Source organism: Sinohyriopsis cumingii, chromosome 17, assembly GCF_028554795.1.
Source record: "Sinohyriopsis cumingii isolate HCF-2022 chromosome 17, ASM2855479v2, whole genome shotgun sequence".
In the NCBI taxonomy this organism is placed as follows: Eukaryota; Metazoa; Mollusca; class Bivalvia; order Unionida; family Unionidae; genus Sinohyriopsis; species Sinohyriopsis cumingii.
In genome coordinates, this window is record NC_142977.1 from 40,056,501 (window position 1) to 40,079,215 (window position 22,715).

Here is a 22,715-nt window from a genome sequence, read left to right on the forward strand (position 1 = left end):
ATATCTAATATGAAATATTTTAAAATATCCATACCCTGTTTTTAGATAAGCGATAACATAAAAAACAAATATCTTTGCTTTTTTGTTATGGAGATGAGTGAAGAAGAAAGGAAGGTACTGAAAAAGACATTGAGACGATGACAGCTGCTACTGACAATGCATTGAAAGCAAACATCCATAGGAAAATTTTCTTTATCACATCAAAATAATTTGAGAAAAAGTGAAAAGAACAAAATCACTAAACTTGGAGCTTTTGAAAAACAGTCCGATGACAAGCTACAAGAACTGAAAAATTCACTCTAAAATATTTTGGACTTTGTAAATAGTGTAGTGTAAACAGAGTAAAATGAACTTTGTTCAGTGATTACATTATTCTAATGCCCGGATGTAGGATGTTTAATATCAGTGGGAAAGATATCAATGATCATACTATTGACTTCATGTTTTATTTTTTTTTTTTTTTTTAAAATAAGTTTGCAAGAAATATTCCTCATATAGAGTAATAGTAAGTATTAACTTGTGTTTACATTCAGTTTCATTTATGTGTGCTTTAAAATCAGTGTAATGATGCACCTTGAAAAACCTTAAAAATCTTGAAAATTTTGAATGAAATATGCTACTAACCCTGTAAATCAATAGAAATTTTACCCTGAAAATACAAATAGAATACATTAAGTACAAATATACATCACATACAGCATCAGAAGTGCATTTTTTGCATGTATGTATCAATCCATTTTCTAATACATTTATTAAGAATGACTTGCTATCTCTCCTATTCATTATTTATCCATGTAGATACGAAAAAAAGGTAATATGCAAGGATACAAATTATAGATGTATAAGCAATCACAGAGAGAGAGAGAGAGAGAGAGGCAATCAGTGGGGGGGGGGCAGACAGACAGAGTCATTACCCTTTATTGTCAGTATCATCAAAATATCACAAGTCACTACCCTGTATTGTCAAGTGTCATCAGAATATTACAAGTCACTACCCTGTATTGTCAATGTCATCAGAATATCACAAGTCACTACCCTGTATTGTCAGTGTCATCAGAATATCACAAGTCACTACCCTGTATTGTCAGTATCATCAGAATATCACAAGTCACTGCCCTGTATTGTCAGTGTCATCAGAATATCATAAGTCACTGCCCTGTATTGTCAGTATCATCAGAATATCACAAGTCACTACCCTGTATTGTCAGTATCATCAGAATATCACAAGTCACTACCCAGTATTGTCAGTATCATTAGAATATCACAAGTCACTGCCCTGTATTGTCAGTGTCATCAAAATATCACAAGTCACTAACCTATATTGTCACTGTCATCAAAATATCACAAGTCACTACCCTGTATTGTCAGTATCATCAGAATATCACAAGTCACTACCCAGTATTGTCAGTATCATTAGAATATCACAAGTCACTGCCCAGTATTGTTAGTATCATCAAAATATCACAAGTCACTACCCTGTATTGTATCATCAAAATATCACAAGTCACTGCCCTGTATTGTCAGTATCATCAAAATATCACAAGTCACTGCCCTGTATTGTCAGTATCATCAGAATATCACAAGTCACTGTCCTGTATTGTCAGTATCATTAGAATATCACAAGTCACTACCCTGTATTGTTAGTATCATCAGAATATCACAAGTCACTGCCATGTATTGTCAGTATCATCAGAATATCACAAGTCACTACCCAGTATTGTCAGTATCATTAGAATATCACAAGTCACTGCCCTGTATTGTCAGTGTCATCAAAATATCACAAGTCACTGCCCTGTATTGTTAGTATCATCAGAATATCACAAGTCACTACCCAGTATTGTCAGTATCATTAGAATATCACAAGTCACTGCCCTGTATTGTTAGTATCATCAAAATATCACAAGTCACTGCCATGTATTGTCAGTATCATCAGAATATCACAAGTCACTACCCAGTATTGTCAGTATCATTAGAATATCACAAGTCACTGCCCTGTATTGTCAGTATCATCAGAATATCACAAGTCACTGCCCTGTATTGTCAGTATCATCAGAATATCACAAGTCACTGTCCTGTATTGTCAGTGTCATCAAAATATCACAAGTCACTGCCCTGTATTGTCAGTATCATCAGAATATCACAAGTCACTACCCAGTATTGTCAGTATCATTAGAATATCACAAGTCACTGCCCTGTATTGTCAGTATCATCAGAATATCACAAGTCACTGTCCTGTATTGTCAGTATCATTAGAATATCACAAGTCACTACCCTGTATTGTTAGTATCATCAAAATATCACAAGTCACTGCCATGTATTGTCAGTATCATCAAAATATCAGAAGTAATCACAAGTAACAATGTAAAATGATCATATGTTTCATCCTTAACAGCTTAAAGCTAAATCTAAAAAATAATCTAAAATGAGAAAGTTGTACCTGTTAAAAAGAAATATAAACACTTGACAGAACAGGTTATTCAGAAAATAAAGAACTAAACTCACTGCAATCCATGCATCTAAAATATCCATTACAGTAGGCAATACATTGCAAAAGAAAAAAAAATCCTACAACCAGAATGCATTGGAAAGTAATCAGTTAACTGACTGATGTTTATCACAAAGTGATGAATGAATGGACAAAATATATGAACATTTTTCAAACTGACCATTTGGAAAGATGTTTATTGTTTGTCTTGTAATTGGAACAAAACATCATGAACAGTAATCAGGTTAGTCACATTGCCCTGAGTGAAAACAACACAACTGGAACAAGATAATCCTGGCTCAAGGTTGCCAACTTGACTGAAGGGGTGAACAAAAATATATAAAAAATTGCAAGCAGTGATTTTATTGCAAGTAGTGATTTTATTGCAACTGCAAATAAATGTTATATATAATGATGAAATTCAGGTTAGTCTCATGGCCCTGAGTGAAAACAACACAACTGGAACAAGATAATCCTGGCTCAAGGTTGCCATCTTGACTAAAGGGGTAGACAGAATTATTAAATAATTGCAAGGGGTGATTTTATTGCAACCGCAATTGAATATTATATATGATGATCAAATTATCTATTTCTATCTCTAATTAGGACATGCTAAATTATCTGATTCTGCTATTTTGGGTCCAGGGTAAGCATTTGTTATAAACTTGAAAGCCCTGATACTGAGATGTATTTTAGCTGCTTACATTTATTACAGTCTAACTTGGCAAAGATTCCAATGAAGTTCTTCACTGTGCCTGTTCTTCTTCATTTGTTTATGTGCCAGATATGTCAGTCAAGAATTTTTAAATAGAGTAATATACATCATTTCCATTGTTCTGCAGCTTCAAGCCAACCCAAGCTCTCCTAAGTACCTGCTTGGAGTACCAACAACTGAACCACAGTTCATGAAGCCTGGTGGGACCCCACGTCAGACAACCCCCGTTGGACCGCAGGGGGTAAGCAAGGCCACACCCAGTACCCAACCCCAGATGATTCTGCTTCAAAACCAGGACCATGCCTCCCAACGACAACAACCCAAAACTCAGACTAGCCCATTGCAGAAAAACCAGCAACCCCAATTACAGCAGCAGGGCAGGAGTCAAGTCCAAAGCCAGGGTCAGGTTCAAACTCCACTTCAACCTCTGCAGCAGCAACAAAATCAGAGGTCATGGCAGAAACAGAAGCTAGGTCAAGGTGAGCAATTGCCACCCAAAACTCTTTGGTCACCCAATCAAGTTTCACCCCAGCCCCAAGTGCAACCATCACCACAGCAGTTTCCACCTAGACCTAATCAGCCACAGGCTTCTCAATTTCCATGGCAGTCACCTCAAGGAACACCCCCAAATCAACAAACACTGAACCAGTATCCATCATGGCAGCTTCCTCAAGGTCAACAACAGATGTTCATGAGAGATGCCAATATCAGGTAGAATTTTCAGCTTGTAGTACAGGTGTATGTAATTTTAAAAGAAAAGTAAATCCTTTCTTCATATTACTTTAAAGATTGAATGGTAAACTACAATCTGCATATGAAGGCTGAAAAATATATATTATTTACCACATTCCTGTGGATTGGTAAAAATGAAGTGTATTCACCAAGCAACAGATAACATTCTGAGTAAAGAAATGTCATACACACTGGCTTTTGCACAATAAAATAGCTGCACTTATTGCACTCTTTTTTTAAAACTTGTATAAAATTTAAGATCAGTTGTATCAGATACATTTTGCAAAGTTTTAACATCATTATTAGCTGACCATAAGGTCAGATGCGTTTATGGTATGGCCTTGATTCCATTGTGGGTTGTGTGTCATGCATCATGAATTGCATGCCATCTATCCATCAACAGTTGCTTGTTACCACTTCAGATTCCATGTTTCTTATCAAACTTCAATCAGATTTGGAGTACCAGTTTATATCATCAGAATCTTGGAGAAGTTCATTTATGAGCCAGAGTCATGCATATTAATGAGGTGATCTTGCATGTGATTGGCTGACCTTGTTACCACTTTGGTGGCCCTATTTCTGATCCAATTTTGATCAAAATTCGAATAGATGCTTACCATATGAACAGTATTTACCATATATGTTGGGACACCGTATTTGTTGGGACACCATAAATTAATTTTTAAAGTAATGTCTTTGTGCACTGTATGTTCTGGGACACATCATTTTTTTTAGACATAAGTTGTGGGACACTTTAAATCCTTCGAAAATTGTATGATGGAAATGCACTCCAACTGAAATTTTATTTAAAAAAATAAAAAACTGTTCCTTTAGATAAAACTTTTTAATCCACTGCTGCATCATCTCGTCAACACAACCCTTCTGCTAATATATGATCCATTCTTTCAGTGCATGAATATGTTTTTTGCTCCGATGGCCTAGTGGTTAAAGCTTCCGCCTCAGATGCAGGAGGTCATGGGTTCGATCCCTGGCCAAGTCATACCAAAGACTTATAAAAATGGTACTAACAGCTGCCTCGCTTGGCGCTCAGCATTAAGAGGTTAGTGTTAGGACAGATCGGCCTGGTGTCAGAATAATGGGACATGTGTGGGACATCATGCATTCTGCATGTTTGTGGCATGATGCCACAGTGCTACACATACTATAAACTGACACACTGCAGACTATATAGCCATATGACTGAAAAATTGTTAAAGCTACATTAAAAATCCAAAAAGAATCACACACATACTCTCTTCTCATATATGATCCATTCTTTCAGTGCATGAATATTTTTTAGCATTCTCGATGCATTTGTCCATTAGTTATGTTTGTGTTTTCCATACAATAACTAGTTGTCCACCATCTACAGCTACCAAATGTTGCAGATGGCTTGCACTTGGGGTAAGAAAGAATGCCATCAGTTTCAGGGCTTTAAAAAAATCAAAAAGGTCAAGGTCACTGTCAGAAAGATGAAAAATGGTTTCTGCTCAGTGACTCAATTTCTGTACCATGTACATGGTTTCTGCACAATAATCTAAACTTTACTAAACTTTGTGAATAGTTTGCAATTGGTGTGTAGAAGAATGCTAATTTTAGTCAGTGTAACAGAGTAGAAGAAGAAAAATGGTTTCCCCAAAATAACGGAATTTCATTTGTGGTTACTGAACTTATATTGATGGCTTGCACTTGATGTGAGGAATAACAGTATTAATTCTGCTTTGCAGAGGTCAAGGTCACTAACTTGAAGCATTTAAAAATGGTTTCTGCAAAATAACATTAAATCTATATGACTTACTTCAACCAATCTTTGCAGATGGCTTGCTGTTGGAGTAAGAAAGAAGTCAGTTGATTATAGCTGTAAAAGACTGAAAGTCAGTGTCACTGGATGAAACTAGAAAAATGATTTCTGCATAATAATATTATTATATGATGTACTTCAACCAGACTATGTTGCTTGCTTGCATGTAGGATAAAGAAGACAGATTTTTGGGGGGTCAAATGATCAAAGGTCAAGACTACTCTTGCTGAAAGTCAGCAAATGGTTTCTGTACCAAAAATTAATTTATTGGCATGGAGAACTATTAAATATTTGGCAGGCATATAATGTGCTATGTACAGTACTTTTTTTTGTGCATTTTATGGCACCATTTTAACATGGTCTCGTTAAATGTTTAACAGAACTTTAAAAATTTGTAACTGAAAGGATCCATGCTTAAAGGTCTTTCAAGTTATACTAATCATTCTGATCCTCCATGAAATATGATCACCATTTTGAAAAATAGCAAATCTCTTAAATGACTTTTCACAAACTGTTCAACAGAATTTGACCCAACTGTAACCTAAAGTATTTTGTCTTCAGGTATTTGACAAATAATGCAAATGTGCTGTCTTATACGAGTGAAGATGCTGAATATCTAGATACCTTGAGAGAGTTGTTTCTGTAGGTGGTTATTAGGCACATTTAGACCTCTTGTTCACATTTCAGGCCCAATCCTACAGGTATTGGTCAGAATAGTCCAGGACAGCAACAACAGCGCCAACAGCCCATGCCGAATCCGCAGCAACTTGGGAACAGATTCATGGCCCCAGCAGGTATGGCACCCTTTCAGATGAGGGCACCAGGGGTTAGTCAGATGTTTCCAAAGAACCCAGTTCAAGGCCAGACAAGGTTGCCAGGACAGCAAAGACCTATACAGAGTCAAAGTCAGATGTCATCACAACTCCAGCCACCTATGAACAACCAACAAAGACCTCAAGGATTTGGTCCACAGCAGAAATCTCCACTTGAACCATCATCACAGCAGCAAAGACCTTCAATGTCAGATAGGTTTCCAGTTCCAAACATTGGAGGAGATGGTGGATCAGTTCCCATAACAACAAACCAGATGCCATTTGGCCCACCAATGTTCAGACCTCCAATGACCAATCAGATGCCACCCAACTTTGGTGGATCACAACAAGACCCACTGGCTAGTGGTCCAAATGGTCATAGACAGAATATGCCTCCAACAACCCAGTCACAGAGTGTTGGTAATTTCCCTCACATGCCACCATTCCTGGGAAATCAATTACTTGCAACTCCGAATAATTTCCCACCCTCACAGGGAAAAGAAAAAAAGCCAACTGACAGTAGATCACCACAACACCAACAGCAACAGCAGCAACAACACCAACAACCACAGATGCCACAAAATCTGCAACAGAAGAATCAGCAGCAGCAGCAGCAGCAACAACAGCCTCCATTTCCTTATCTAATGCAGCAGGGACAGTTTATGAACCCCTTCCAGAGCATTTTAGGGCTAGCAGGACTAGGGCTGAATCAACAGAAGGGAGCAGGAGGGTCTGGGGACAGAATGTATGGGAATCCCAACATGCAGTTCCCACAGTCGACAGAAGAAATCTCTCCCAATATGGCTGACATCATTGGTACACTATCCAAACTAGCCATACAGGTAGGGTTCAGTGCTCTCATAGTAGACAGAAGTTAGTAACATTATGCTAAATCACTTTTATCTTGTGTTCCTTTGTAAACTGTAAGCATTTGAAAGGCATGTATCTTATACCAAGACTGTTCATTGGCAAGACTTCAGTAAGTCATATCTGAGCATAAACCTAACCAGATGATATTGGCAAGAGACTGAAATTCTATCCCAGTATAACTCATGCATTCCAGAAAATCTCGATATAAGGTCTTGGAAGGAAGACAAAAAAGTCACAACAGACTTTCTGTTTGGAATCGAGATGCATTATTAATATAATACATTGATCAAGAAACTTGAGAATGTAAATAAGACACATGAGACATGAAGCTTGAGAATGTAAATAAGACCTTTGAGACATGAAGCTTGAGAATGTAAATAAGACATGAGACAAGAAGCTTGAGAATGTAAATAAGACGTATGAGACATGAAGCTTGAGAATGTAAATAAGACATATGAGACATGAAGCTTCAGAATGTAAATAAGATATATGTAATTGTTGTTGTTGTTGTTGTGGGGTTTAACGCCATTTTTCAGCACGATAGGCTATACATGGCGGCCAGTATTAATGGTGGAGGAAGAACCCGGAAAACCCCGGAAAGAACCACCGACCCACGAGAAGCTACTGGCAGGCTTTCTCACATGCCCACATTGGCTGAATCTTAGACTCGAACCGCCGCAGACAGAGGTGATAAGATATATGAGACATGAAGCTTCAGAATGTAAATAAGACATATGAGACATGAAGCTTCAGAATGTAAATAAGACATATGAGACATGAAACTTCAGAATGTAAATAAGACGTATGAGACATGAAGCTTCAAGCATGATTTGCTGGTGTCACTTAGTCTGAAAAGATGATACAGCTTTGTCCAATCAATGTTCTATACTGGTTATGTGTTTATTGTATAATTTAAAGAAGAATTGGTTATTGGAACTACCTTTTTGAGCATAAGAAGGGTGCTAGCTGATGATGAGGCACCCAAAAACATGTACAAATATGTTGTCTTATTTTTCTAGATACACGTGTGTATTTTTATACATGTGTTTACATTTGATTTGCTCTTGTCAGTAATTTGAGTCCTTGATTTAGAGAATTTATTAGCAGGTTTGTGTGCTGAAGCATTGCACAAATTTTACTATTCAAACTCGATGCAGAAAGTCAAAGATAGTCTCCACATGCCACTGCTTGATAGTTCATTAGGCATTTAAACATTGTGGAAAAGACTGTTGGACTATAGTTTATGTATTTATATTAAAATACTTCCTTATTGTTTGAATATCACCTTTGTTTTTATTCTGTAATATTAAACTTGAGAATTTAGGTGTCGGTCATTCATACAGTGTCATAAATTAGTTCTGGGTTTTTGTTGGACTATGTACTACAGAATCAGAAAATGCTAATAGGTGGAGCTGTGTATGATATACAGTTATATACTTAATTTACATATTTTGATAACAAGCAACACAGTGAAACTTTCTCTAAACTGTTCCCAGCAATACAGTGAAACTTTCTCTAAACTGTTCCCTCGATAACCCAGCCTCCTTTAATAGAGACTGGCTATATATTTTGGTCTAATAGAATAAATTAGATGAAATATTTGTTATTGGTTTTAAAGAACTTGGAAGATTGCTATGAAACTTTATGTACACATTCATCCGTTGGTCTAGTTGGTCCTAAATAAAAATGGTGCTGCTTGGACATCCAATATGGTTGCCTCAGTGACCATCTTGAAAATCTTGTTATTGCTACTCCAGTATGGATGGTCATATCAGCATGGGGTTTTCACTAAAATTAGTGATATCTAGTTAGTCATAAATAAAAATGGTGCTGATCTAATGTCCAATATGACCACTGTGTTGGCCATCTTGAAAATCTTGTTATTACTACTCCTGAATGAAAACTCCTATTGACTTGTGGTTTTCACCAACGATTCCTTATGATGTTTAGTTGTCTAAATGAAAATGGTACTGATTTTGATGCCAAATATAGCTACCACAGCAGCCATCTTGAATATCTTGTTATTTCTACTCCTCCTGATCTTGAATAGATGATGATATCAACATGGGCTTTTTACTAAGACTACTTGTGATGTTTACTTTGATCATAAGTGAAAATGGTGCCAGTCTTATATCCATTATGGCCAGCAGAGTGGCCATGTTGAAAATTTTGAACAAATGGTCATATCAACCATGATGTTCTCACTGAAAGACTTATAATGATGTTTAGTTTGTCCGAAATCAATCTTGATCTCATCTGATGTCCAGAATAGTCACTACAGTGGCCATCTTGAAAATTTGAAGAAAAATATTCTCCCAAGTGAAGTGTCATATGTAATATTGAAATTGTGTTTTCACCAGAATACTTCTTATGATGTTTAGCTGGTCCTGAATATTGGAATGGGGTTTTGACCAGATGACTTCTTATGATGTCTACTTGGTCCTGCATATTGGAATGGGGTTTTGACCAGACGACTTCTTATGATGTCTAGTTGGTCCTGAATATTGGAATGGGGTTTTGACCAGACGACTTCTTAGGCTTTATTGTTCCTTCAGAAAGAAAATAGTGACAATCTGATGTTCAGTACGGCCACAACAGTTGCCATCTTGAAAATATTATCACTCCTTCTGAATGGATGGCTACATTATTGCGGGGTTTCAACTAAAACCTTTCCTGTTGTTCCTAATGGTGCCAATCATACATTTAATATGCCTACCACAGTGGCCATATTGAAAATCTTATCATGTTATCTCCTCAAAGAATGGTCATGTCATCATGGAGTTTTCACTGAAAGACTTCATATGATACCACGTGAATGGACATTTTGAAAATGGTGCCAATCTGACTTTTAATATAACTGCCATTTTGAAAATCTTGTTATCATTACTTCTCCGAGATGACTCATGATGTCAACATTGTGCTTTCACCAAAAGACTTTTTGTGTCTAGTTGGTACTAAATAGAGATGGTGCCAGTCTGATATTGAATATGGACATAATGGCATCCATCTAAAAAACCTTATCATCACATCTCCAAAATGGAAAGACTTGTCAAGATAGGGTTTCCACCAGAAGATCTCATATGCTGCCGTATTGGTCCTAAATGAAAAACTGAATTCCAATATGTCCACCACAGCAGCTAATTTGAAAATTGTGTTTTCACTGAGGAATATCAGTGATGGTTTCAGCACTCCACAGTAAAAGAAAGAAATGGGCTTGCCTTCAATTCTTGGAAAATTGTTTTCAGCCAGTAGGGCATCAGTCCCTTTGAGGGACTCTTGTTGTTGCTATGAATGTCAGTGTATGTCTGCCTCTGTGGCCTGCTTGAAAATATTGTTTAACCAATTCTCCTAAATGAATGCTTGTATCAGCAAGGGTTTTTTCACTTAAAACCTTCCTTATAATTTTTTGTTGATCCTGAATTAAAATGGTGTTCATTGGACATCAAATAAGTGACTGTCATAAAAACTGTTTTTGCAACTTACGAAATATCTTGCCATAACTAATTTTTTATTCTCATGGGACTGGGGGGGGGGGGACATTTAGCTCTCTTGCTCATATAGAGTTTCCTTAACATTTATGAAGATATTATTATTTACTGCCACCAAAAGTAGGTTACAGTAACTTGATTTTCTTAATAATTTGATTTATCTGAATCTTAATGTAATGTCTTGTGGGGTTCATTTGGATTCACAGCTATCATCATGTAACAAGGACCTAGTTTTTGTTTTTTGCTTACATTGATGAAGTTTAATTCTTTTATTATGCACTGGGCAGGCAGATGAAATGCATTACCTGAATTCCTAGAAATTCTTCTCAAAGAAGTAACTCACTCTTTACTACATTATTCTTTACCCTAAAACTTTGTTTTGCCTGTCTATATTTTAGCCACCTAGGTCTTCTGGAGATAATGTACTACCACAACAGAGAACACCTGCTTCATTTCAAGGCCATGCTGAGGTAGATATTTTTAAAATGTACATCAAGATCATGTAGTAATCTTAGGTGTTTTAATGGTTTATGTGGCTGCATCTTACAATAGTTTTTGTCTTACCTGTGGATGTTGAGACATAGGTATTACTCTTTGGTATCATTGACAGCAAAGGCATCATCGTTATCATGACTCTATTCATAGGTCCTGTGTTCGACATTTATCGTGAGCAGCATCTGAAACTTTGATAAGGAATTACTCTATTACCGAAATTTGTAATTAATATCAGAACATCTCACTTGCATCAGCAGAGGGCTATGTTATCAAAACTCTAAACACATACGACAACCACATTGTGGGTATCACTTGCCATTGTGAAACTAATGTGACTTTCAGACATCCCACCCCACCCAGACATCAGTCTATCAGAATACTACAGTAATCCCATAATTGATGCTGGCTTCATGGTCATACAAAAAATTGTTTTGAATTTCATGAGTTGCCTTGAAAATGCCTTGAATTTAAAAAAGTTGGTTCTAAAAAACTCTTTGAATTTGTTTAAAAACTCCTTGGTCATCTTGACGGTTTGGATTTTTTCACCAACAAATTAGATAACACAAAAATTTCACACAGACCTGGAAAAGGCCCAGAGTTTAGAGGGTTCCTGGAAATACTGGTAGGTCATAAGGAGTTTTGTCCTCAAAAGGTCCTTGAATTTGACTAAACTCTTGCTTTTTGCCAAAAGATAGATTTTGGAGTTCATCACTCCCCCAATAATTTGTGTGTGTGTGTATGTGTGTCTGTGTGTGTTTGTAAGTGTATTAGTTTTGCCCTAGACATATTTGTTCTGTTATGACTTAGTGCTGACACCTGTTAGTACAAGACATTTGGGAATCAGTCTATGATTTTTTGTTTATTTGGAATCTTTACGTCTTTTTGTTTTTGTTCTTTTGTACAACTTTGGAAAGTCACATGGATAGCAAAGTGGGGAGAATTCTTTGTGAACGAGTACACATGAGCAAAGGGTATTGTGTTACAATATTTATCAAGTCTGAGTATGACTCAATTTATAAAGACTGGATGAAATGCTTCAGTGCTGGTAAGAGAGAAGTGGTATGTGCACTTGTGAGAGAATTATTGATGCTTCAGACATGGCGAGAAAAGTGCCTTAAAATCTAACCATAACGGCAAGAAACATGAATTATCCTAAATCAGCCCACTGTAATACTTAATATTTCTGTGGTCCATCTTTCATGAAGCAGACTGATGAAGATGGAAAGGATAAAAAATATCGGTATTGTCAATCCTTCCTCTGCATTGGCAACCAAAATAAATGCTAGCATTACTACTTCATGCAGCACTGGAACCGTCATAACTTAGGATGATATTCCAAAATCAGAATTATTATGGTAATGAAACTAATCACAGATCATACTAAGCATCAGCAAACACTAATCAGCTTTTTCAAGGCACGTTTTCATATAGTAACATAGCAAAACAATTTTGCATTAGACGCGATTGAAGCAATATAAATAAGTGATTTGCTGAGCAGAGCATTTTACTTCATGGCAGTGATGCAGGTCCATTCACTTCTGAACATTGTTCCAAGTCCATTTACTAGAAAACTGTTTCAGGTCCATTCACTTCTGAACATTGTTTCGAGTCCATTTACTGGAAAACTGTTTCAGGTCCATTCACTTCTGAACATTGTTCCAAGTCCATTTACTAGAAAACTCTTTCAGGTCCATTCACTTCTCAACATTGTTCCAAGTCCATTTACTGGAAAACTGTTTCAGGTCCATTCACTTCTGAACATTGTTTCAAGTCCATTTACTGGAAAACTTTCAGGTCCATTCACTTCTAAGCATTGTTCCAAGTCCATTTACTGGAAAACTGTTTCTGGTCCATTCACTTCTGAACATTGTTCCAAGTCCATTTAATGGAAAACTGATTCAGATCCATTCACTTCTGAACATTGTTTCAAGTCCATTTACTGGAAAACTATTTCAGGTCAATAAACTGGAAAAGAGTGTTTCGGGTCTGGAAAACTGTTTCAGGTCCATTCACTGAAAAAAACTGTTTTAGGCCTGTTCACTTTAAAACCATGTTTTGTGTCCATTTCTTTTGTGATGAAAGTTGTAACAAAAGGTTGAAGGAGTACAATCATATATTCATGTTGGCTTTTGGAATGATCATCCCACAAGGTAAGAATCCAACATTTAGTGTCTGCTTTTCATGGTAAGTAGACTTCTTAAATTAAAGAAATGTTTGCATAAGAATTATCAAAACATCTTTTTTCTACCTTAACCGCAAAGTGGAAGAACTAAAGAAAGTGTCTGCTGAGATGTTCATGATAAATTCAAGTTGACTGATGTATATATGTCTACGTGTAATGGAAAAAAGGTATTTAAGAAAGATTAATTTGTTTGGGTTAAAATACTACAGGGCTGAACAATTTTTTTTTTAAACTACTAGTCCAGGACAGGTGGTTTCAGAAAATTCACTAGTCCCACCTTTCTCTTCACTAGTCCCACCTTACTTTTCACTGGTCCCAAAATGGTAATCACTTGCCGAGATTTGATGAGACGTATGTACTTAATCCATAGAAGAAAAAAAATTATAATAATATACAACATAATTATTTCTTAAAAAAATTTAATTTTTCAAAAACATTGGTTGTTATACATTTGGCTTCTTTAGGTTCATGTATATATGTTTTAGCTGATGGATCTGAAAATATGCCCATGTATATGTCTGCTACCTGTACCAGTACTAAGCCAGCAGTTGATAGCTGTGTCTGGGTTAAAGTATTCAAGCTCTGGTCCATTTGCAGAAATGTTCATTAGCATTTGTAATCTCTTTTGGTTTAAGGAATTCCTTAAAGAAGTCTTGATTAAGTTCTTTGAACTAAATCCTCGTTCACACACTCAGAAATAGCTACCGCACACTCAGCATCCGTCTTACGTTTTATCCCTCCATTTTCAAACAAATTTATATTCACCGAATCGCCGTTATTATCTTCCTTGCGAAAATAATTTAGCAAACGTATTTTATCCACAGAGTAACTATCAGCTTGCTTGTCAACTACTTCTAAAGTGATCATAACATCAATTTTCTCTTTTAAATACGAACTGAAACAGCTCATTAATTAGCATAATTTTTTCACTTCAAACACAATATCGCACATGGAAGTTAATCATCGGTATAATCAATTATAAATTTCAGAATCATTACTGTCATTTAATCAGTTCATAAAGGAAACCAACACTGATGTCGGTAAAGTACCTTTCATTAATTTAATTCCACTGACTCGCTAGATTAAAATCATAGTGAGCCGCTCGTTATGATCTAGATTGAGTAAACTCATTGCAACAAAACCGCTTACAACATGCTAATTGATCATACTGGCTTTCTTTTATTTGACGTGTTTTGATTTGCCGATAATTTGGTTGCTTAGCAAGCGTTAACAGGATGTAAATGTATACACAAAGAGGGGTAGAATCAAGTATTCAGTATGCCCAGAGGGCATGATTGGCCAAATAAAGGCAGATATAGTGATTAAAGCACGAAAATAAGGACTAGCCCGACTTTTTTAAAAAGCACTTGTCCTGGACTAGCGACTTGGAAAATTTTACTTGTCCGACTTCAAATATGACTAGTCCAGGACGTCGGGCTATGGGGTTTGCTCAGCCGTGTGCTAATTGAAAATTTTTGAAATGTTCTAGTAAAGTAATGGAAAAAATGTCACCAAGTCTGTATGAACCCTGATACAAAATGTTAAAACAATAAAATACATCATTTTATAACTTTATAATTTTTTGGTGTTATTTCATACCAGTTATATCACATCATGTCTCATGACACACATTTTGTTATCATGTCTCATGACAACACACTTTGTTATCATGTCTCATGACAACACACTTTGTTATCGTCTCATGACAACACACTTTGTTATCATGTCTCATGACAACACACTTTGTTATCATGTCTCATGACAACACACTTTTTTTTTACTCTTAGCTACCATTAAATTTTATGAGAATAATAATTTTTTTCTTGATACCATGATTATATTTCCCACAGCCTGTAAACTGTCATGATTTGCATTGTTTGCTTACTGCACATGGACTACTATTACCCATGGGTAGTTTATACAGGTGGTTAACATAGAGGCACTTAAAAGGATAAAGGTGGTCAGAGGTAAGCAATCAACATTCCACTAATTACTTAATTAAAGAACGGTAACAATATTTTGTGTTGCTAGTCTGTTGAGAACTGCTGTGGGAGAACTTGTTAGATTAATTTGCAAGACTAAAGTACATGAAGTGGAACAACCCATTTTCAATTTTTGTTTAGCCAGTTGCAGATGTTGAAGTGTCAAAAGTTAGTGCAGTTCATTCCCTTGGATGAAGATCATGATTATTTCAGTAATTGGAATGATAAAATTAGGAGCAGTAAAGTGATTCACTTTTATAGGCTGAATGTTGAAATGTAAGCTGTCATTCTGGGAAGGATTAGTGATCTTTGAAGCAAATATATGACATCTTTCTGCATATCAGTATTACCATGCATTAATGCAGATGCAGAAAGAGGATTTTCAATTCTTAAAAAAAATTCAACAAGATGTTTGCAGAGGTTTGAACAAGAGTACTATCCAGTCTCTGATTTCAGTATAAAGATGAACACTAATGACACTTGCATCAAGATGAACACTAAGGACACTTGCATCATGGTGAACAATAATGACACTTGCATCAAGACGAACACTAATGACACTTGCATCGGGGTGAACACTAATGACACTTGCATCAGAGTGAACACTAATGACACTTGCATCAGAGTGAACACTAATGACACTTGCATCAGGGTGAACACTAATGACACTTGCATCATAGTGAACACCAGCAACACTGGCATCAATATGAACACTAATGACACTGGCATTGATATGAATGCCAATGACACTGGCATCAATATGAACACTAATGACACTGGCATCAAGAAGAAATGAACAGAAAGCTTGAAACATTGCTGTCAGAATTTTTTATGTTTGTCCAGCCTATTATGTTCTCATTAGTTAGTTGTTAATTCTTTAAGGACATAACTCGTAATTTAATAACTGTTCATGATCAGGGCAGTAGATTTTTATGCAGTATTTGACTCTTCATCTTTTGTCTTGTAATTCAAATGGTTCATCAGTCTACTTCTAAATACTTGTTCCATAACTTGGAGAGGAAAATTTTTACTTTTTTTTTTTGTTTCAGGGAACTCCAAAGCCTGATTTATTCTTCCAGCCACCCAAAGGGTAAGTTATACATGTACACAGCACGAGATGAAAGTTTGTTTACAGAGGAACTTCCTTTGAACTTGGATGACCTTTCAAACATAAAAGTTGCAGATTTGACTAATTCTTTTGTCAGTATTCACAAAGTTGACTAATTCTTTTGTCAGTGTTCACAAAGTCTTACCAGACTCTTTTCAGTTTCAGGGTTGTGAATTACAGTGTAGGCATATTTATATTTTCACTTTACAAAGAATATTCAGTGTTGCAAATATCCTGTATTGAAATGTGAAAAATAAATGAAGTTAGTCTAATCTCATTACCCTAGTTAATATTATTCTACCACATTTATGGGAGGTAATATGGGTATACAATGTGGCAGATCATTCAAAATCTTATATCAGTTGAGGTGAAAGCTTTGAATAGGGTATGACAGAAATATTAAACTTTGTGTGAAAGTAAGCAGCATGTGTCAGAAAAATTTGATGATTTGAAAGGATGATGAGAGATCACTCTAATAATCGACAGATTTGACTTAGGTGTTACAGTCATTTGAATTTGGTATGACACATTAATTTGACAACCTGTGTGGAATAATGTAATCAGATTAATTTCAGAATTTAAATGGGTAATGGCATGGGTTGTTTGGATAGGTTATGACAGATTAATGCATGTAATGTAATGTGGTATGACAGCATCCAGATTATAATGGGATATGACAGATTAATGCATGTAATGTAATGTGGTGTGACAGGATCAAGATTATAATTGGATATGGCAGATTAATGCATGTAATGTAATGTGGTGTGACAGGATCAAGATTATAATTGGATATGGCAGATTAATGCATGTAATGTAATGTGGTGTGACAGGATCAAGTTTATAATGGGATATGGTAGATTAATGCATGTAATGTAATGTAATGTGGTGTGACAGGATCAAGATTATAATGGGATATGACAGATTAATGCATGTAATGTAATGTGGTGTGACAGGATCAAGATTATCATGGGATATGGCAGATTAATGCATGTAATGTAATGTGGTGTGACAGGATCAAGATTATAATGGGATATGACAGATTAATGCATGTAATGTAATGTGGTGTGACAGGATCAAGATTATAATGGGATATGACAGATTAATGCATGTAATGTAATGTGGTGTGACAGGATTAAGATTATAATGGGATATGACAGATTAATTGGAGGATTTGAATGAGGTATATCAGTTACCCACTTATAAAGTCACCCTTTCTGCTGCTGGATTGTGGTCTTATGGGAAGGATAGCCTTCCTGGAGGGGTATCACACAGATGTGAGTAATAACTACATATAAAGCTTTTTGGTGTTGTCGTGGGCTTGATGCCATTATTCAGCACATGACAGGCTATACATGGTGACCAGTATAACTAGTGGAGGAAGAAACTGGAAAATCCCAGGGAAGAACCACCAGCCCACGGGAAGCTCCTGGCAAGCTTTCTCACATGCCAAATAGGCCGAGCCTGAGACTAATCAATAGACAGGGGTGAGATGGTTGTGATGAGTTAAAGGCGAGCACTTTGGACTACTCAGCTACCCAGGGCCTGCAAATAAAGCTTAAAAGGGTTAATTAATTTTATTTAATATTTTATATTTTCATTTAAAAATAATTGGAATGTTATGGAATCATTGTGGTAAAACAATGTTGTTTAAATCATAATCATGGTACAGAACCACCCCATCAATAAAATTAGGGCACAAACATATGACTGTAAATATCCCTGTCCAATGATTCCATTTTCCCAGTGCAGTAGAATATATATATTGATGATGTTTATTTAAATCTTGACATGACATTTCTCAGCAGTAATCAGTGACTCTTATTCATTTTTGTTAGTAGAATTGCATTCACTTTGAGTTCCAAACGGAGCATGTCTTATGACATTATGTACTTTGAGTTCCAAACGGAGCATGTCTTATGACATTATGCACTTTTAGTTCCAAATGGAGCATGTCTTATGACATTATGTACTTTGAGTTCCAAACGGAGCATGTCTTATAACATTATGCACTTTGAGTTTCAAATGGAGCATGTCTTATGACATTATGCACTTTGAGTTCCAAATGGAGCATGTCTTATGACATTATGTACTTTGAGTTCCAAATGGAGCATGTCTTATGACATTATGCACTTTCAGTTCCAAATGGAGCATGTCTTATGACATTATGCACTTTGAGTTCCAAATGGAGCATATCTTATGACATTATGCACTTTGAGTTTCAAATGGAGCATGTCTTATGACATTATGTACTTTTAGTTCCAAATGGAGCATGTCTTATGACATTATGCACTTTGAGTTCCAAATGGAGCATTCTTATGACATTATGCACTTTGAGTTCCAAATGGAGCATGTCGTATGACATTATGCACTTTTGTTGCACCTTATTCCTTCATTTGTTGTTATTATATGGGATACCCATTGTTTACAAAGGAAGTGAACTTAACCTGTGATCAACTGGTTTTTAGTCTGGTACCCTTTTAAATACATTTCATAATCTAGTTTTTGCACTACAATACTAACTGTTAGCTGAATTAGTAGAGTGACCAGTCTATAGTATATGACAATGTGGTGATGTAGGAACATTTAGACCTCTTCAATTAATAATAATTGTTAATACAGTTTAACTAAAGCCCTGACTTTTGAATGCTTTGCATCTATACTGTCATCAAGAGACAAACAAAAATCTTTGATTGCTATGTACTTTTACAATGGTGGCCAGGTACTAAATGGAATGAAGAAAAGAGCATGTCGGGTCTAATTGTCACAATGTAGGGTTGTACACTTTTTTATTTTCAACATGCGTAGCTTTCATTGTGACATCACAATGTGTGACATTCATTCCTTTTTTAACTAGATCACACCTTTAGGTAGATCTCGTCCAAAACTGTCCACATACTTTAACATCGAGTTTTGCCTTATGTGTTTGTTGGGGGTGTAAATAATGACCTTCCAAAGGAATATGGATATAGGAGGAACCAAATAAAGTATATAATCACCATTTAAAGGTATGTGTAATAAACTTCTGAAAAATGATATATTACTGAAATTATAGTAGGTACTGAACACATACATGGCCAGTATGACTTTACAAGAAAAGGGCATTTTTTAACACTTGTCAGTACCATAGGATTCTGGCCAAATGAAGTGGGTGGCTGCAGGTTGGGTCTGGGGTGGGGGCCATTCAAGAGGGGGCCACTGTATGACAGATAGAATAAATCTGAGTGTTTTAATAGAGTTATGACATCAATCTGAGGGTTTCAATAGGGTTATGACAGATCAATATTAGGGTTTCAGTAGGGTTTTGACAGATCAGTCTGAGGGTTTGAATAAGGTATGACAGATCAATCTGACAATTGACATTAGTTGTGACAGACAGATTAATCTTTGGATTTGATTGCAGTATTTCAGACAGGTTCATTTAAGGAATTTAATGGTGTATTTCCAATCAGTCTGAGGATTTGTATGAGTTAGGGATGAATCAAGATTTATATGGGGTAGTACTTTGAGAATTTAATCACAGATTAGTCTGATGATATAAATTGAAAACATATCTGGGGAACAATACTAGACTGTATTGTGTTTCATTCCAGAAATTCCAATGTACCAGCAGTGAATATAGATCTTGATATAAAAGAAATAGAGGGGCCCTCCAAGAGTGCAGGAGTACCCCCATCTTCCTCTCATCCGCATCAGCAACAGCAGGGGACTTACACACTGTTCAGCAGTTCCCCTTGGCTAGCCTCAGGAGATTCTAAGAGTAAGTGTATGTACATTTTAAACACACACCCTAAAAGACATCTTAGACACATTAACTTAAAACATAATGGTTTATTGACCAAAAAAACCCACATACATGAATTACATTTTGAAAATTTTATTCTGAATACATTCAATAAAACTGACATTCTAAGTTATGAAACATGCAAAAAATATGTTGGATAGAATCAAACTTAATCAAAATTATTGGCATGAATTCTACATGAAGAAGAAAACATTATAAATAAGAAGACATTACTCTTCTTGTAGCCAGACTTGACATTTTGTCATTTTGTAAAGTCAGCTGAAATATCATGCGCACTCAAGTGTACACAAAGGTGGCATTTAGTTGATACAGGGAGTTCTAGCTATGGTCTCGAGTAAGCGCAATGTATTTTGGTTTCCATCTTTTTATAATCCCACATTAGTGAAAAGTAGGATGCATATTTTCTTTTCTGGTGCATCAACCGTCTGCTTAAAAATTTGATCAAAGTTATTAATATAAATGTGGGCTCAAGCTGCAGGCTTGTTACTCTTCTCCAACCCTATTTTAGCAGGCCTTGGATCATCTCCTTTCTCCTCGGCATCAAGCAGCATCCGCAACTCTCCAGATCCATCTTCAGACTTCTACAATCCGATGGACTCCAAACGTAATCCAGAACTGGATATTGGACTGATGTTTGGATCTGCTGAAGACCAGTGGGGGAACAAATTACAGCCATCCATCAGTGAGGCAAATACTGCAGGATTTTTCCCCGCCACTGGTCATGTGTGTAAAACTATCTTTATCTCTTTCATTAGCAGAGACAGAGACATACATGTATGATGAGTGCTATGTATCATAAGTTATATTGCATGTCATTTTTATTGATATAGTACAGTGCAACCCTGCTATAACTTGCCCTGCAATGACACAAATTCGGATATAATGCAGTCGTGGCATGGCTTCCGAAATTTCATAGTCATTCGCAAATGAAAAAATATTTTTTGTTCAAAGTACATGAAATAGTGTATTCAAAATTTATTATCATTTTTGGGAAGAGATTGCGTATGAATTAGAATATAATACGATCGTGGCATGGTTCCTGACATTTTAAATGTACTTTTTTCTTCTCATACCTGTAAAAATATTTTTTTTTAAGTATGAGAAATAGTGTGTAAAATGTTTATTATCATTTTGGGGAAGAGTGAATTCATATTTAATATGATCGTTCCATGGCTTCTGAAATTTAACAATTTCACCAGGTTCCTGAAGTGTTATGCCAAATTAAACATTATCAGAAATGTTACTTATTACTGATCCAAGAGTAAAGCAAGTAAGTCTTCTTTGTGATTGTCTTCAATTAATTCTGTATACAATTGTTCCTCAAACAATAGCTGACATGTGTTTCTTCTTTAACTGCATACACAACCAAGCAGCAGACAATGCGGTAGTTGAAAAAAGATTCTCACAATTTAATAACGTCAAAAAATGAAAGCTGCCATCATGTTTTCTGGGCTTGGCAATGTTATTAGACGCAGTCAGTTGACCAGTAAATAATGTCCATTTTATTAGCTGGAAATTGAAAGGGTATTAAATTGTACATGTGTTCAGCTTAAAATACTTTATAAAAGTGACTCATGGCCATTGCAGACCCACTGCATTTAGTTCTAGGGTTTTAAATGTGTATGGTGTTTGCTTATGAACTCGTTAATAATTTCCTATTTTTTATAAAAATATTTTACCGTTATGGAAAAGCAAGTTCACAAACGCAAGTCGTTCTCTGCCCAAGTGAAATTGTACACCCTGGATCAACTAAAGAAGGGCAAACAACAAAGTCAGCTTGCTAGAGTCCACTCTGTGAGGGTGGAAAACAGAAGAAGAGAAGCTCTACCCTACATTCTCTAAGAGGAAACTGGTTTACAGCGTAAAAGGGTTAAGTTTGCTAATGACAAAAGCCTAGATTCAGCCTTGTACCAATGGTTTGTCTAGGCTCGCTCAGAAGAAGTTCCCATTTATGGCCCAATTTGGAAAGCTCAAGCAGAGAAATTTGATCGCTGTATCAGTGGAGATGATTCCAGAGTTAAGGCGAGTAACTACTGGCTGGACAGATTCAAGAAATGGCATGCTATCAGCCAAGTTCTTGTGTCTGGGGAAATCCGCTCAGCTGATAATGATGCTGCCAATTCCTACCAGTTGAGCTTAAAAAGTTGCTGGAGGAAGGTAGCTACACAGCTGATCAAGTTTGTAATTGCAACGAGACTGGTTTATGCTTTAAAATGTTAACCCGATAGCACCCTTGCAACCAA

General features: G+C 36.1%; 1 protein-coding gene across 3 annotated transcripts in view; it reads left to right on the forward strand.

Moving 5' to 3' along the window:
- LOC149778472 (uncharacterized) overlaps positions 1–22,715 on the forward strand; it is a 95,600-nt gene that overhangs the window by 61,857 nt on the left and 11,028 nt on the right. Inside the window, exons 19-24 of one of the 3 annotated variants that reach the window (XM_089939332.1) lie at positions 3,328–3,911; positions 6,421–7,387; positions 11,302–11,373; positions 16,612–16,652; positions 20,261–20,433; positions 20,984–21,195. In XM_089939332.1, the coding sequence (XP_089795458.1) occupies positions 3,328–3,911; positions 6,421–7,387; positions 11,302–11,373; positions 16,612–16,652; positions 20,261–20,433; positions 20,984–21,195 (2,049 nt within the window). Of the gene's footprint in view, positions 1–3,327; positions 3,912–6,420; positions 7,388–11,301; positions 11,374–16,611; positions 16,653–20,260; positions 20,434–20,980; positions 21,196–22,715 lie in introns of all 3 variants that reach the window. The other 2 variants (XM_089939333.1, XM_089939334.1) reach the window with 2 other exon arrangements.